General features: G+C 30.8%; 1 protein-coding gene across 4 annotated transcripts in view; it reads right to left on the bottom strand.

Annotated features, from left to right (window-relative positions):
* The window catches only part of LOC130641154 (DNA-dependent protein kinase catalytic subunit-like), a 65,188-nt gene extending 46,920 nt beyond the window's left edge, over nucleotides 1–18,268 (bottom strand). For 2 of the 4 annotated variants that reach the window (XM_057447830.1, XM_057447831.1), the window contains exons 1-12: nucleotides 18,091–18,267; nucleotides 17,257–17,333; nucleotides 17,052–17,147; nucleotides 14,726–14,800; nucleotides 13,817–13,878; nucleotides 12,416–12,462; nucleotides 11,307–11,425; nucleotides 8,275–8,368; nucleotides 5,901–5,956; nucleotides 4,111–4,138; nucleotides 2,439–2,503; nucleotides 2,132–2,224 (exon numbers count right to left, since the gene is read on the bottom strand). In XM_057447830.1, coding sequence (XP_057303813.1) covers nucleotides 2,132–2,224; nucleotides 2,439–2,503; nucleotides 4,111–4,138; nucleotides 5,901–5,956; nucleotides 8,275–8,368; nucleotides 11,307–11,425; nucleotides 12,416–12,462; nucleotides 13,817–13,878; nucleotides 14,726–14,800; nucleotides 17,052–17,147; nucleotides 17,257–17,333; nucleotides 18,091–18,229 — 951 coding nt within the window. In that variant the 5' untranslated portion in view covers nucleotides 18,230–18,267. Of the gene's footprint in view, nucleotides 1–2,131; nucleotides 2,225–2,438; nucleotides 2,504–4,110; nucleotides 4,139–5,900; nucleotides 5,957–6,049; nucleotides 6,246–8,274; nucleotides 8,369–11,306; nucleotides 11,426–12,415; nucleotides 12,463–13,816; nucleotides 13,879–14,725; nucleotides 14,801–17,051; nucleotides 17,148–17,256; nucleotides 17,334–18,090 lie in introns of those variants that run through there. The other 2 variants (XM_057447833.1, XM_057447832.1) reach the window with 2 other exon arrangements.
* Nucleotides 18,269–18,781: the final 513 nt, after the last annotated feature.

Raw genomic sequence — 18,781 nt, 5'->3', positions numbered from 1 at the left:
TATTTCCAGCTTTAATGATGTACAACAGTGGCTCGTTAGAGATAGTTAAGAACTTCTGTTACTTAGGTGATATGTTGGGCAGTGAAGGGGGTGTTGGAAGAAGTGTTACTTGCAGGATAGGTTCTGCTTGGAAAAAGTTTAGAGAGTTACTTCCTTTATTGACCAGCAGAGTCCTGTCAATTGAGGTAAAAGGTAGGTTGTATGAGGCCTGTGTAAGAAGTGTTATGTTGTACGGTAGTGAGACATGGGCAGTGAAGCAGGAAGATCTTGACCAATTAGAAAGGAATGATATGAGAATGGTTAGGTGGATGTGTAATGCCAGTTTGAGAGACAGAAAGAGTTTAGATGAGCTAAGAAGCAGGCTAAGTCTCTGTAGAATTAAAGATGTTATCCAGATAAGAAGATTAAATTGGCTGGGGCACTTGGAAAGAATGGAGGAGGATAATTGGGTAAGAAAGTGTAGAGACTTGATAGTTCCTGGGGCAAAGCCCAGAGGCAGACCGAGAAAGACTTGGCAGGAGGTTATAAGGACAGACTTGATAGAGAGGAAGTTGAGTTTAGATCTAACACAGTCTAGATCAGATTGGAAGAGGGTCATTATTATACCCCATCCAACCCATGCTAGCATGGAAAACGGACGTTAAGCCGAGAATGATGATGATGATGATGATGAATACTCAGTTTGTGTCTGCTTGTGGTTATATAAAATTTAAATTTCGATTATAAAACTGTCAGGAAAAAAATTAAGTATAAAAAATTATGAACGTTTTAATGATAAAGAAATAAAAAATGTATGTTACAAAATTATATGTTTTGTGAACTAACTATCAAAACATGGAAAATTACAAATGCACCAGCATTTTCTGAAAAAATAAATCCAATGCTTATGTGTTAAAAGAAATGTTTTCAGGCTTCCTAGGGGAAATTGTCATACAAAATATATGAATACATGACCAAAATTAGGGCAAATATATGAGAATATATGAATATTTTCAGGTAAATATATGATACATTGACAAATATATGATACAAAGTAGGTTTGAAAATAAAAACTAAGCCAAATACCTGTCGAAATTAGGTAAAAAAAAATTGATTTCAGATATCGTTATAGAAGCATGTTAGCACTAACAAAGATTGTTAAAATAGTAAATTACTAGCTTAAATACAAACTTAAATACAAACTTCAGTTATCAAAGAAAACACAGGCCTCCTGCCTGTGTTTTCTTTGATAACTTTATTTAATATAAGGCCAAAACTGAGGCTGTTTATTTCAGATCAATGGCATCTACTTTGCTTTTCATGTGTATTTTTACAAATGGTAGATTATTTTAGTGATAGTCAAGACAGTGCGTATTTATTAATCGAATCAGTCAGAAGAACAACATAATACTACAAAACAAAAAAGAAAAATAGTTGCAGATACTTTATTTCAAAGAATTTATAGTTACTTTGCTATGCTAAAAATGCTAAATGACGATAGCTGTTTTTTTGTTATGAAGGTCAAAATCATGAATCTAAAAAAATTAAAGTGCATGATAATAATCACGCACCAGGTAAAAACTTTCCAACCAGGCTTAATTATCAAAATTAAGTTCCATTACATCTTATAAATTTTATTACTTGGAACTTAAAAAGGTGATTAACATGAGTATTTAAAATAAATCTCAACATTTAGTGCTAAAGCATCAACTTTACACACTAATTAACGTAAATTATTTGTAATCAAATTCCCTTGGACGGCCACATATTGCCATAAAATAAAAAATGGAAACAAAAAAGAAAAAATTAAAGAAACAGAAAGAAAGATCAATGGGAAAACAATACAAACAACATTGACTGTGTATATAGCACAATATAATACAAGTAGATATAAAACTGACGTAATGATTAGTCCTGTTAGGTATTTTACCTTTTATTTTAATTTTTAGCCCTGTAATTGCAAGTTGGTACTCTGCAAATGCTGACTAAAGCGGACAAAAATATCAGTTGCAGTTGCTGACCTACAATAATTGATCATTTTGCAGAAGGACATGTGATTTTTTGACGGTAGCATTGTACGAAGAGAAAACCCTTAAATGCCTTATAATTTTTCATGTAAATTTAGTCCATTAAGCAAACAACATGAACTTACTTGTTCTAGTATTGCATCTGTTGTTGAGATTGCTAGGTATTTTAAGTCTCTGTTGATGTGGCTGTTCCATTGTTCCAAAGCTTTATAAATTACCTAATAAAAGTAAACGATTGAAGAACGATTTAGAGCTAGTTGACCTAGCTAGCTCATTTAATACAATTTTTTCTTACCTTGTTTGCATTTTGTTGCTACTAAATATTTTTTTATTCTCAATTATAAATGATTTTCTTGATACACTTCACAAAAACGATGTAGAGTATATAATAAACTTAAGAAATGATTTGTACACTAATTACTACACAAATACCTCTGCGTCATCTGTGATAAGTTCTTTGAATAGTGCACAGTGGCGTTTCAATAATGTCAGGGCAGCTGTAAAAAAATGTTTGAAAGTTTCATAATGGTCATGGCAAATTCAAAATAACAACAAACTGAATACAAGTTTAAAGTAGAGTGTGCCAAATGCTGCATATGGAAGATTCATCTATTTCAATAAATTAATGCGCCATTGCGGTAATACGGTTTGCCATAATTTCATACAGCATATCATACGTTTATAATTAATTTAACATGGACAAATATCTTAAGATGTTTATTTATGCATTTAATACATTTTTTAAATGTAAAAAGTAAAAAAACATTGTCCAGAAAGTGTGTCAAAAATATTTTTTAAAAGTTCTTGCTTGATACACTTTAGTTTTATCACATTTGTTTCTGATTCTTCTGATTCTTTATCTTTTTCTATGCTCTCCTCAAGTGATTATTATAAAATTTCTTACATTATCTGCATTATCCATATAACAAAAATAGTTTTGCACCTTCTCTTTAAGGATAGCCATTTTTTTAAATTTTTTATTAAACCAATTTGCAAACACCTTTTTGGTATTTCTAATCCTCCATGAAACAAAGGTGACAACTTGTATATATGACATAATAACAAAAAAAACTACTATAAAATATATCTACCTCATATATCTACTCAATTATTGTGTTCTTGTGTTAGAAACAAAACTACTATTTTGGTTATAAACTAATATTCTTATGTTTTTCTCCCTACTAGATTTAAATACGTAATTTCATATAATTTAAAACCCACTTGTGGAAACTGTTTTAATTTTATTTAAAAACTAAGGTAAAAGTTCCTTGACCACGGTAATTTCTTTTGCATTAATTACTTTTATGTTAAAATCATTGCACGTTAATTTTCTGAAATAAGAAAAAAATTACATATTTAAAGCTTTCAGGGGCCTTATTGGGCAATCAAAATTCTCACTGATGAATTATCTCAATTCTTACGTTATACTTGAGTTAAAACACAATTATTACTATTTTAAAAGCAATAGATTCAAATTATGGCCCAAGGCAAGGTAAATAAATATGTCCTGTTACAAGAATATAAAATTAAGAAGTCCAATCTGTCTTATCTTTATTTGCGTACCAACTATATAAATGAGGAAACCACAAAGTGAAAAGGCGGAGATTCTATCATAATCATGCTGTGAATTTTGTAATCATGCTGTGTTTTTCGTAATTACTCTGCTGCACAGAAAAAAAGTTGATTGAAAAAGGTGTATCCTACATAGCCAATGTTTGATAAAAACAAAAGATATGGTTATACTGTTTTGTTTTAAAAAAAAAACAGATTTTCATCAATCCGTAAGTTTTATTTTGAAAATTTTCAATTACTAGTCAGGTATACTGAAATCTTTTAAAATAAATCTTAGTTCTATTACTCCCAACTCTAATTACTATAACTATACATGAAAAGCTTTCTTAATTAAAATGATTAATTAGTTTTTGATTTTTCTGTTTGATTATTAAAATTATTAAAAGCTTAAAATTCAAACAATGTTGGAAAAAATGAAAAAAGTACAGATTTTTGTCCAGATATTCCAACACATTGTATAACCTTGTTAAAGACAATAACAATTAGATCAAAAATAAAACAAAAAAAATGATAGAGGTATATTTTACATTACCTTTTGGAGCGTCATATCTGCCGTAATCCTATAAAATATTTTAATGTACAAAAAGAAAATATGTTTTTGCCAGCAATATTTTGATTTGGTCATCACAATTTACCAAGGGACATTATTAACTGTTACATTACTAATGGTTACCTGTTGGCAGTAATAAGACATTGCAGTTCAACAAGGTTTATGCTTAGCAAATATCAACATTTCATATATCACATATTAATATAGTTTTTAAGACCAAGTTTAGTCCTCAAAAAACCTTACTACATGACTGTACAAAGCAACAGGCTAAAAATAAATTGCAAGGCCATGGAAGAGAAGAAATATTATCCCTCAATGCATTGTCCTATTTATTACAGTTTTTAATGCACTTATTTATACAGACTAGAACCTGCTGTTTTAATATTAAAGTTGCTGAAACAAATTTATCTTTTAGCTAGAAAAAAAAGTTAATAATTGTCTTTCAGCCATTTTCATTAGAGCAAATTGTGATTGAAATTCATAAAACATTTCATTCCAAGAAGAAATGTTAATCGTAAGATTCACCAAGACAACTGGCATAAAACTTTCCTTCCTGGTCACTTTTACCTTAACCACATTATAAGAATTTTCAACTAAAATTCTTGAGAAATGCAGATATTTAAATTATTGGAAATGCAATCCTATTTGACTTTTGAAGAGATTCTATAACTTATTATCTGTTCTATTTAGTCCCTATTAACTAACATGCTTTTTTCATAATATGTCATCTTTTTTAAATTATATTTCTTGCAATCAGATGATGTGAAATGTATTTTGTTTAATAGGGGACCCCTTTAACCCTATTCGGTCCGGGGTTTTTCGAACATACTATGACCAGAGGGGCGGATTCCGCCCCCCCCCTCAATAACTTTTCATAGGATTGTTCAAATTGAATCAAACTTGGCACACTTATAGTACGGTTTAAAAGGAACAAAATGGCGCCATTAAACTTTCGCTTGCGTCAGCACATTTTCTGTGACGTCATCAGAAGCTTGAAAATTGTTAAAAATGCCACTATCTGCTTAAAATATAATTACTTTTGTTCTAGAGCGAATTTTTACATTCTGTTTGAAGTTTCTGAAAGCTAAGTAAAAGTTGTTTAACATATCTTCCGGTTTTTACATGGATCGGATAAAAAATTGCCAAAAATTGCCCGAAAATCCGTTTTATTCCGATTTTCGGGTGAAATCAGAAAAAATCGGGAAATCGGATTAGTCACATGTTCAAATTATTCACAATGATTCTTCTTGACGAAACAAAGTTGTGTTGCAAGTTTCAAGTTCTAAGGATAATCCTAACAGGAGTTATTATATTTTCCCCACTATAAGGACTTCATAGAGATTTTTAGGGGTAGTTTCGAGTAATGGCCAATATCAGAGCCTCTGAAAGGTATGGGACCTAAAAAATTAGCATGCAGGTGTCTAATAGATAAATGTTGAAACTCAGTAAGTATCATAGCCATATAACTAAGCAATCAGGAGTTATTAAAAAAAAACCGTCAGGGGAGGCGGAATCCCCCCCCCCCCCCCCCCCCCCGGACTGAATAGGGTTAAATAACAAGACCAAATATGGTATTTTTTTGTCTAATTAATTGATCACAAAGCAAGCAAAGTCAGATATTTTTGAGATCATTCCTTAATAAGTACAAAAAAGCTGTTCCTAAAATTTATCCTAAAAATCTTAATGTACCCTCCTATTAGGCCTTCCCAGTAATTTAACACATATTATTATAGGGATTAACATTAAAAAATGAGGATATAAAAAACACTTACAGTTAAAACTATGCATTTCTTTGCGTATCTATATATATCTGGTGCATGCTTTGAACCTATAAGGAAATCAGGTTAAGGTAACGCATGCAGAAATACATCCAATTTGTTTCCTGAAAGTTTCAAGGTAATTGATCTACAATGGTGAATACCATTTTAAATTCTGTAGTAGATTAGTCTAATAATTTTGGTTCTCATTTGAATTTCCAAGCAACACCATTGTTTATGATATTTGAATAAAGAAATAAGGTCTTGTTTATCTGTTTTTATGATCCTTCCCTATTCTATCAATATGTTTTATATGCAAAACACTTCTGTATGTACTTATTAATACTTATTCTTAAGCATTTGAGTTTTCAACTCTACAATGAGAGCAGTACTTGTAAAAAACTTTTTTGCAGCATAAAGGCCGAAGAAAGGATCTCAGCTGTTGGTGTTGAAACTGAAAATAGCATACACACTTTTTTGGACTCAGCAGAACCTGATTTTTTTTAAGAATTATACACTCATCTCAATGTATAATAGGCTTTAGTGATATGCATAATTTTTCTGTAAGATAATCTATTACGTTTAAAACATTTGTTTGTTTACTTTGGTAATTTTCAGTTGTGAAAAATAAACAGCGTAAAGTAAAAGATGAAAATATCGTGCACAATAAAAAGTATTATGGGCATGCCATGGTATACAAATAAAAATTATAATTAAACACTATGCTTTTTTCTTTTTTTACTTCATTCAATGCATCTGTTCCGAATGTATTTATTCACATAGAAGTCTTATTAAACAAATCAATTATTTATTCATTGATTGAAAACAATTATAGATATTTGTTATAAAGCTTTTGAGGATTTTATTAAATTTGCCCCCACATAATGCCAAGGAATGTTAAAACCTACTCACAAGAAAATTTTAGTACTGTTAGAGTTTCTGTTCAATTACATTGAACAACAATAATTTATTAGTAAACGCAGCTGTTGTACATATTTAAGAACTTTTAGATGTTGCGAAGTAAGGAAAAGGAAAATAATTTGGGGAGTTATGGATTTTAATACAACCAATGCTAGTTTTACAGATGTTGAGATTTTGTTTTCTGATTCTCTACGAGTAACACTTTACATTATATATACCATAATAATCGTGTTTACAGTATGCATGAACGGCTTGGTCATTTATACTTACAATTCCCATGGCATACAGGTTACAAAATTTAATTTGTGTCTCGTTCACATATCTGCCTCAAACATCGCACAGAATATAGGTATAATACCATTTATAGCTGTGGACTTAAGCACTGTTGGGAACAAATCAAAATACTTTGACAGCATAATATGTGGCTTTACAGACGGACTTTGTGGATTCTTTGGAGGAGCTTTCACTTGTGTTATATGTATAACATTCACCTCAATAACACGTTATCTTGTTATTAAAAAGCCATTATTAGGACATGTTAATAAACAAAAAACAAAAGTATATTTAACATGCTTTTGGTTGTGTGGTTATTTATCATTGGTGCCAAACCTGTTCTCATGGGAGTTGGACCAAATACATGGCTTTTGTGTAAGAAAGCATTTGTTTAGTGCTATTACTGGACTGCTATATAATGCTTTCCTGTTTATATTTGGTTTACTTGTTCCAACTATGGTAATGACTGTGACATATCTAATGACAATTTATCACTTATACAAGATACAGCCTACACCATCAGTTGCGAACAGATCAAAATTGAAACATAGGAAACATGTTATTGTTCTTCTCGGAGCATTAATAGCCGCATTCTTAGTATGTTGGTCACCCTTTGGTCTTTATTGGATGTTGAGCTCACTTTCATACTTCGGAAATAACATACAAGCAGAATATGAGAAATCGAGACTCCTTCGATACATTTTAATACCATGCCTGCTTGCAGGAGTTACCAATCCTATAATGTATGCATTAACTAGTTCTGCATTCAGAAAAGCAATCAAAAGAGCATTTTCAATGCGAATTAAAGTTGATTACACTTTTTCATTAAGAGGTGTTAAATCTCCACAAATGGTATCAAGACGCGAAATAACAGATCTTTAAAATTTGATTACATTTTTCGTTAAGAGGTGTTTAATATCCACAAATTGCAACAAGATACGAAATAACAGATCTTTAAAATTGGTTAAGTTTCTTTTGAAATATGAACATACAGTGTGATAAAAAACCAACTTAAAGATGAACAAATTAAAAAGAAATTAAAAACTATAAAGATGCTTTGATTTAAAAATAAAAAGTCTGTTACAAAAACGTTGAAGACTTTATAAATCTGTAAGGAAAAAATAAAGTCTTTTGCTTAGTTTTTTGATTTCTTTTTTCTTCTTTGTATGAAATCTTTATTTTAAAACTAACCTACCTTCTGCAACAGATTGGGAAAAATTATTCAAGTATCCTGTAATCCCTTTGAAACAGCCAGCAATGATAAGAAGTTCTGGCTTTTTTTTAGTATTCTAAAAAAGTTAAACACAGCTACAATATGTGATACAAAAGAATTAAGTATTTTGTCAGATCAGAAAATAAAATTTTATAATTAGTTTTGTTTGAGAACTAACCACACAATATTTTCAAAAAATATCTATTCTAATTTTACTAGGAATTTTTAACTTTTGATAGAGCGTCTATGTGGTACGAAATAAATAGAATAAACTAGCCTGTTTTTATATTCGAGAGAAATTTGAAAAAAGGGAAAAATTTTATTGGAAACATATTGGAAACAGGGGCAGATTTAGACTTTGACACTCGCCTAAGGAGAAAATTTGCTATTGAGAAAATCATGTGTTACTAAAAGTAGTAATTGATTTAAAGCAACGCATAATTTTCAATATAGTGTTTCAATATTTATCTATTAGACACCTGCGTGCCAAAGTTTTAGGTCCTATACCTTTCACAGGCCTTGATATAGGGCATTACTCGAAACTACCCCTAAAAATTTCTATGAAATCCTTATAATGGGGAAAATTTAATAACTCCTGTTAGGATTATCTTAAGAACTTGAAACTTGCAACAAAACTTTGTTTTATTAAGAAGAATCATTTTGCATAATTTGGACATGTGATTAACCTGATTTCCCAATTTCGTTGGATTTTACTCAGAAATCGAAAAAAAAAAAGGTTTTTTGGGCAATTTTTGGCACTATTTTAACTGAACCACGTTAAAACCAGAAAATATGTTAAGTAACTTTTATTTAGCTTTCAGAAACTTCAATTAGGATGCATGGAACAAAAGTAATTAAACTTTAAGTATTTAGTTGCATTTCTAACAAATTTCAAGCTTCTGATGATGTTACAAAAAATGTGCTGACGCAAGCAAAAATTTATTGCTGCTATTTGGTTCCTTTTATGACGTACTATAAATGTGCCAAGTTTGATCCAATTTGAACAACCCTATAAAAAATTACTGAGGGGGGGGGGGGGGCGGAATCTTTCCCCCAACCCCGGTCATAGTATGTTCAAAAAAACCCTGGACCGAAAAGGGTTAAATAAAAAAAAACAAAAGAACTATGACGTCAAAAAGAATCTCGCCGAAGTGTGGACATTGGACTCTGGTGAAAAAAAAAAATTTGTGACTTAAAGAATCTCGTCAAAGTGTGGACTTGAGGACTCTGGTTAAAACAAAAGAATTTGTGATGTAAAAAGAATCTAGCCGAAGTCATTGAAATTTACGGTAAAAGAAAGATTTATATTAGGGGATGGCTGCGTAGGAATATTTTACTTTTTCTATTGTTATTGGTTCGCGGTAGCCGGTCTGTTTGATAGGTTAGGCCAACTTTGGCAAAGGCTGAACTGAAAAAAGGCTGAGGAATCGTTTTGTATTGACTTGCAGCAAGTAAACGGAAGTTTTGAATATATGATTGCCGAAAGAAGTTGAGCAATGCTGCTAAGAATAAACCTTACTGGAAAACATTTATTCTCTGTGCCACCTGTGATTGCAGAAGAAAAGCAGTTTGGCAGAAAAGCAGGCTTTGACTTAACAAAAATCATAGCATCAATTAAATGACTACTAGCTACGCTTTCAGGTATATATGTTTACATTTAATTCCCTTGATCTTAGAGTAAGATACTCAATTGCTTTCTATTGCTGTGCTAGAAAGTGTGAACATGAAACTGTTTATAGTTCACTTTCAACAAATTTGAAAAAGCTGGAGTTATCTTGGGTTTCTTCTTTATTTAAGTAACAAAACATTTTATAACAACACAATAAACTAAATATCTGGCCAGTTGGTAAATGTGTAAGGTATACCAATTTGTTGACTTCATAATAACTTTGTATGTTAACTTTTGTAGATTGAAATATTCTGGAAATAGACACTTTTTAAACGATTTTTCAACATGTCACAAGGCCAATAAAGAGAACACTAGTTTTGAGAGGAAGACTTTAACAAGAGTTGATGATATTTTGGTTTAAGATCTGTAGCTTCATATCGAAATAATCCCTGAAGGGTGTGCTAATTATATACAATTCCAATAAGAAAAAGGCATGGTTTTATTTAATGGGTGAAATGGATGAAATGTAAATGTTTTTCACATTTTCACTAGAGATGTTGTCATGCTGATAGGCATGGAAAATGTTTGTGATTTTACTAAAATGGCAAAAATGACTTCGCATGTAAACTTGTTACAACCCTAATCTTGATACAATCTTGCCATTTCTTTAATTTATTGTAGTTATCTGTTGTTATCATTTTCGTGTTGTTGTTTTTTGCTTATTTTTCTTATAGGCCTCCTTTTTCATGTTATTAAATATTTTAAATAGATATACCCCGTCCAACCTATGCTAGCATGGAAAACGGACGTTAAGCCAAGAATGATGATGATGAAGATGATTAAATGTGAAACTTTTTTACCGTTTTGCATACTGACTTAAAAAAATTATGTACTTAATTAGTTTCTGAGAATTTATAGTCTCAATATTAACCAAAAGCTATACGCATAACTTGCAAAAACGAGCTTGCAAGTGTTTTTATGGATAAAAGAAATTTTACTGGTTGGCTAATTTTAGCCTTAATTTTGTGATTGTTTTTTTCAAATAACACGTGAAGGATTGACCTGTAAAGGTTCTGTCTGCTGCATTTTGGAGTGCTATATTAGGTAAATAAACTAACTCTTCTGGCCCAGACCAGATTTGGGGAGCTAACAGCGCCTCCCTAAACCCCCAGCTGATTTAACATGCACAATTTTTTGTGAGGCGAAAAAACGCATGGAATCCGCTTGCAAATCTGCCCAAGGAAAAAAAATCCTGTATCCGCCCCTGGGAAACACATGTGGCGCCAAAAAGCAAAATTATAAAAAACATTATGTCATAATTGAGAAAATATAAGAAGGATAACTACAAGATGGCTACAAAAATGATTGCAACCAATGCTGATTTTCGAAATATTATTACTATTACCTCCATTTCGTGTTTCAAACAGCTTAGATACAAAACTAACAGTCTGTCTGCTCTGTCTTCCATTATGTCAGGAAATTGCTCAGTAAACACACCCATCAATGTATACAATGCACCTCGCACTAAAACACAATGTAAAGCCCTCACATCTACCCTGATTGCATAAAACTGGAGTGATAAAAACAGTTAATAAGGTAGAAATAAACATTGTTTGCTAATTTAGCTGGGTTTTTTTACGTACAAAATTGAAAAGGACATAAATTATCATATTTTTGCTGAAAACATAAAAAAAAATGTTGGTACATGTTTTTTTAAGTTCCATTATAGCAGTAATAAATCTTTATCAACAGGTAGTCAACAGTCACCAACATTTCACCATTTGGATACAAAAACAAATGGTCAAATGGACCGACAAATAATTGTGCCTTTTAAAAGCAAAAAGACCCTTCCAAATTTCAAGCAACAACAAAAAACATGTTCATCAAGAATAACATTATTCATCAAAAATGCAGCTATACAGCATAGCATAAAGCCATTTTAAATTTTTTGCAGCCACAGTGACCGCCTGGAATAAATTATTTATTTTAAGCACTTTTAGTTATGATAAATATAAAGTTACAACAATTTATAGTAGTTTTGAGCAATGTCCATTGTCTGGCTCGGAAAAACGTAAGAAACTCTTATCATTTTCGCAGGAGGAAAGGAAAAGTATTGTTTTTACTGTTTTATTGTTTGTTCGCTCTATGTGAAGGATTGACCTGTTTAGATTATTAATAATATTAGGTTTACACTCAAAGGGAACCCAAGGTACAAAATTATGTTGGGCTTATATTATAGAGCTTAAAAAGTTGGTTCACAAGTCTTTTTAATTTTTTAAAAAAGCTCTTTTTGTCCCAGGATATTTACATTTTAAGAATTTTAGATTTAGTTATGCTGCATAAATTATAATGTCATATCTGTAATTCGGTTTGTAATTAAATTTTGAAAACTATAGTTCTTATAGTAATTATAGTAATTTTGAAATTAAAAAACATAGTTTGAGTAGTAGGTGTAAACACAGTATACTACTTGTGCAAGCTTAATCAAAGAAGTAAAAAGTAGTGTAAACTTACATGTTGCTCCACCAGCTCTTGCTCCTTTTGAACATTCTGACCAAAACCTAGAATGAAGTATCTAAAATCTATTTTTATACTATAAACCTAGATTCACAGGCTGTGCCATACAAAAATACACCATAAATTACACCTTAGAATGCAGCATAACTTCTCTGTGTAATAAAGATCTTCCACACTGCTTAAAAAATTATATACGGCATATACGGCATAGCATTTAACAGGGAATTCCATGAGACACGTGTGATCGCATCCGCACGCGCCCACACACGCGCAACAGCTATTCAGGCGTGTGATTCATCGCACGCGCTAATAATGCTCTTTACTTGCGTAAAATAAAATTAAAAAAATTAACAAAGGAATTATAAAAGTTAATTAAATGCAGTGTTAAAGGTTTTTTAAATCACATTTTAAAAGTTTAGGAACGAAAAGCGGCATTTAATAGTTGTGAACAATGCTTCTCATATGTTTCTTAAATTAAACGTGCTGGAATCTTTTTAAGTAATTTAATCAACAATACATTCTCTTTTATTTTTTAATTACTTCACGCTAATACTTAAGGGAATAGCTTATTAATACATTTACACAATGCATCTCACTATTAGAAGAAATATAATTGCTCCAATATTTCTTCGCAAGCCAATTGTTTTGTTAACATGCAAATATAAACTCGCAAAACCCTTAAGGGATTTAATTATAACAGAAGACAAACGACTGCCGTCCTCCACGCAAAGGTGTGATATTAGCGTGTATGTGGTAGATTACATTCAGACTGTACTGTAATTAATATAAATTATTATTTATTATAAATTACTTCCCACAACGAACTAGGGTGTTTTTTTAATATATTTAGCACTTTTACACCACTTAAAGAACACTCACGGGACTGATAAGAGTAAAACAAACCAGGAAAAAAAATCGGAAAAAACACATGCGCAAATTCTCTAAAATAGATTTACGCGTGCGATGTGTAGCACTCGTGCTGTTTTATTCGTGGAATTCCCTGTTTAAATACTATAGTATACTACTTATTCACTTATGGAACTTATTCACCACAGCCTAACACTTAAAAACTACAGTGGATCAAAAAAAACTTTTGGATGCGCAATTAAATATTTTATCAGCTAAATATTACGCCATATCTTCTAAAAGAAGGAATACCCTGATTATGTCTCACTTTTACCTGATTGTTTAGTCAACAGGATCTACTTAGACCTGAGGTTTTTTAGCATTGTGACGGCAGCAAATTTTATGCTTTTAAACTATATACATACTAAAATCAATATTTATGCAGGCGATAAAACTCAGGCAACTAGCATTGATGGGAATGTTATGCTATGCTATTAATGCTTGAAGTTAATGGCAATGCTTCAAATAATAACAAAAAAACATTTTTTTTACCTGGATACCAAACCTTTAACATCAAGATCATTTTGAAAAGACCTTTCAGTTTGTTTGAGTAGCTAAAAGGACATGAAGTTTCTAATTTTATTAATGCAAAATACACTGAAAATTCCCAGAAATGATTTTAAATAGTATTGTTTTTTATTAAAAAAAGGACAGGGGTTAATAAATAAAAAGAAGAAGTTAATAAATTGGTAACTTTGATTTTGACTTGATAACTAATATCATTCAACAATAATTTATTTTTGTTTATTATATTAATCCTTAAAACATGAAAATGCTCATAAAAATTAGATATTGCTGGCAAAATGTTTGTAAATAGCAGTCAGTTCAGTCACTTGGACAGTTACTGGCATAAAAATATGCAAAAATTACCATAGTTTTGTGCTAAACTCGTAAAATCTTGCTGGGATTATTCAAAAAGAGGCTCTTTTAACAGAAATAATTTTAAGTAAGAGCATTTTTGAACTGAGGGCCTATTGAAAATAGTGGCATTAATCACGGATTAAGAGTATCCGTTCCTGATAGAGTCTAAGTTGTTTTGGTCTCCAAAATGATACTATCAGTTTGGCATGCCAACAACAATTACCAAAACCTTTTTATCAATTTTTTTAATTACGTTTATATGATCATTTCTTCCCTATTTTTCTGATTTTTTATTCCCCAAAAAACAACAACAATTTCCAGGTTTTTCTCCTCCGCATGTGGCCTAACATGGCAGTATTAGATATTGCAACAAGTTTGCATTTTTCTTTACTCAAAAACATCAAAATTGATAATGTAAATTTATTCGAATGAATTGTTAAGCAAGATAAACATTGCAAAGCAAGAAAAACATTCCAAAACCTGCTTTTTACCACTATAAATATTATACACAACTTAAAACACCCAAACATCAAAACCAACCTGTGTTAGAACATTTATGCTTTCTGTTTTCACTTTCACTGATGAATCACATGTGAATGCTGTAACAGAACTTTCCTAAAAAGGAAACAAATAAAGCTAATTTGATAAGCAGTATGAATATGAGTAAATAAAGGTAAAATAATTTTTCATCAACACTGTAGTTCTTGGTTATGTATTTTCAACTGTAGTAATTTAGCAGTAAGTTTACTGACAAAATGCTAATTAACGTTGAAAACCAGGGTTTTTCCAATTATTATAATACAGTGGGTATAATATATGGAAAAAAACCATGTCTTTGAGTCAGTGATGGTAGCTTCAAATAACGCTATTTTTTGAAATCACAAATTTCTTTCATCAAAAAAATATTACTGGACTATTCGCACTATCAACAACATTAACACTAAGACAGTCTGCTGTAGAGGTATAGCTGAGCTAGGCTCCAAGTCTACGAAGGTAGCTAACCACAAAATTTTTATGTCCTCTTTTTTCTTGGACATTTATGACTACGAAATAAAGTTTTAAATTTATTTATCAGATCAATATTGCATATGCCAAATACAATACCGCCCAAATGTAACTTTACATGTACATGATAATTATCACCTTCGCATGAGCTTTCGGTAGTGTCAGAACTTTCGTTGTTATTGTTATTATTGAGCTATTTTGCATGTTGAAAACAATAGAGTTCATGTCTTGTTTGCAAAATTTAATTAGCTCATGTAAACTGCGTGTGTCCCATTGTTGTATTTAATTGCTATAGTCATCAAGAGATCAACGAAAAAAAAAAAATTTAACCAAGATCTAAGTATTGATTGTTTTTACTCAGGAACAGCAATGTTAAACCATTCGTTTATAAATTTTTAAAACGCAATAGAAATGCTTTTTTAGATCATGTTTTAAATTTTAAGAAAAAAATTTAATTTGTTTTTGAAATCTTATCATGAAGTCCTCAACGTAGGATATTTCCGTTTGCGTTGTTAAACGTTGCCTTTTATAAGAAGAACTTTAAAAAGTTTTGCATTTTAAAAAATGTGTTTCGATGATAAAGAAATATTACTTAAAGATTTAAAAAGTAGCAGCATTAGTTTCTTTTTAAATATAAAGACAATTGGATTTCAAAAACATAAAATCAATTTAATGATTTAATTTTAACGTGTTATACTTGTTCATATTTCTAAAATAATATATTTCAATAGCCTTTGTGATCTTTAACACTTTAAAACAATAACATGCATGTTACATGTGACAACAAAAGGATACATCAAATCTTATTGTTATGACTCGCACACAACGATAACAATAGAAAGCAATTAAGTTTGTGTGTAAACAAAAGATATGTGAAGGTTCTTTATGTAGACATGAGATCGTTACACGAGGTCGTAAAACTTGCGCACATGTAAAGTTACATTCGGGCGGTACTGTAGTCTACTTCATGTCTTTGGAATAGAGCATTGGATCAACAGTGCAGTGGGAAAAGCAATTACCAAGCAAGTAACAGGTTGTTGGTTCAAGATCTGTCATCTTCTAGGCAGATTTATTTAAATTTATTTACTTGAGGTTTAAACATGCTTTGGGTGTTAAATAAGCCTAAGGTTAATGCATTTAGGTGAGTTATGGCACATCAAACAACATTAGGCTGCATACCATTATCTTGAATAAACTTTATATTGACATGACAAACTGGAAGATACAAAAAATATAATTTCCTACAGGTATCATTGTGCGTACTATCCGAAATATGTGTTTCCTATGATTTTTTATGGTCAAATATTCACAGTAGAGTAATATCTCATTGCAGGAAATAGGCCAAATGCACATAAGTTATTTTTAAGAATTGTTTTGCCAAAACATTAAACCCTTTTCTTACTACCTGATTCAAATTTTTAATATCGGTTTACATAATATTGCTTGGACTTTCATTAAATTAGTTTTGAAAACCAAAAAGTTGAGCTAATGCAATTTTTTTTTACAAACTGCAGATTGTAGAGCTCTACAGTCTGCAGTTTGTAAAAAAAACTCTGATGAAATTCTATAGGATTATGTGCTTTCGATACACAGTTATTATTAACCTGTTGGTTCATAAACAAGTAGACTGATCCAGATTTAGTGAATTCGCCTAATTTATCTGTGGTAATACCTGACCGGTGACAAAGCCTCTCCCAGCTAGTATTTTAAGATAGTGCCACAATTTTAAATTATTCAAAAAATTTTCTTTTTTTTAATGTTATTATAGCTTCAAATAAAAAAGAAATGATTTGTTACTGCAATAAAAATACATGCCCAATTGAACATAATGGAAACAATAACAAAATAAAATAAAATATACCTTTACAGGTTTCAAATACTGTCCAATACTACGATTTACTTGTTGGTCGCAGTACTCAACGAGAAAGCGAAGAATATTTGCTTTGACAGTTTCATACTAAAATGTTTGCACAAAATGCTCATAAACATGAATAAAAGTTCTGTCATTTAAATTATTGTTGATATGCAGAAAGAAAATGGTCAGTAATGAGAACCATATCATTTACCTCTTTTAACAATACTGTTGCCTTTAACACTTTTAAAATGCCAAAATCTTCGTTGAAGAGAAGAGATGAGCAAAATGCTAAAACAATTTAATTAACATATTAATCATTTTTGAGGTAACACTCTCACATATCTCCATTATGTACCTGATCTATACTGAAGATCAACTACTTGGATTGTCAGTTTGATTTTAGTAGATTAGTTACACAAATCATGTTTAATGTTTTTTGATTTCACCCTTTTCGTTACCAGAAATAATACAACTAAAAGTTCCATTTAACTGATATCACATTAAATACTTTAAGTGCTTATCTATTTTATTAAATCTGGTTTAGCTACGAAAGCCATATAATTGTAATTTAACTAAGAAGTGAGTAATGAATTATTTATTGTAAACTTATCTTCAGTGTGAACTGCAATATTTACATTTAATACTAATGGAACAAAATTTTGAAAAAACATAATAATTGTGGTTCAAGAAGGAAATTAAACACCGGATACACATAAAACAAATATGAATCATGATTTTTTGTTAACACATTAAGTGCAAACATGAAGGCTGAGAATTAGAAGGCTGAGAGAGCCAACAAATCTAATTAATTTAAGTATCTCAATATAATTCTACACTTCATACTCCTTACTTTTAAGTAATATTTACAGAAAAAAAGGAACATTGCAACCATGGCACATACATTTTAACACTCCAAATAATATTTACATTGCTTCGAATGCTGGTGTATGCAATAACTTGAACCCACACATCCCTCTCTCCTCGTTTACTACTTCCTATTCTACGATCATCCTTATTTCATCAGTCACACAACTAATTTACTTACCTCTTTCATTTTCAGGAGCATTAAGCGAGCAATTGAATATATTTTCAACGAGTACAGCAGCTTGTGTATATGCTGAAGAATCTCTCACTTTCAAAACATCCTGAAGTTCTTCCAAGTGCCGTTGTAATTCACTAGCCATTACTTACATATTTTATAAATCTTAAAAAGCCAATAGAAAACAGTTTAGAAATAGAAAGAAAATAAATCTAATACCTTATTCTTGCCATGCTCGGAATGGAAATAGAATAAGATGTCATAATTACCTTCCATCAAAGTATATGAGGAATATCATTGTGATGTAAGGTAAACTTTATATACATGATTCAAATATCACCATAGTTTGCCTAATCCAATTGTAAAATTCATAGCAAAATATAGCAGGTGGATTTTGGTGACACTTAATCTTTATTAGAAAAATTTGACTCCCACATAGAGCACTAAAAATAGAAAGTGTTTGCAGACAATGTTAGGATATTTTGTAAATATTCTCCACCTGAATAAATAATAATATCCTTGTTTTCAAGAGGGGTTCCATCTTGGCTAATAAAATCTGTGGCTATTTCATCGTCATCTTGTCATTGATCACTGCCCACTCTCATGTATATGTGGACTTCAGATGAAGCTACAGTTCTTGGCTACTGCCTGAGCTTTTTGATCAACCTTAAATTTGGCCATGATATAGGCTTGTTAA

This window comes from Hydractinia symbiolongicarpus, chromosome 4 (assembly GCF_029227915.1).
Source record: "Hydractinia symbiolongicarpus strain clone_291-10 chromosome 4, HSymV2.1, whole genome shotgun sequence".
Taxonomy (NCBI): domain Eukaryota; kingdom Metazoa; phylum Cnidaria; class Hydrozoa; order Anthoathecata; family Hydractiniidae; genus Hydractinia; species Hydractinia symbiolongicarpus.
Note: the sequence above shows the minus strand (reverse complement) of the source record. Positions and strands in the feature narration are given on the sequence as shown.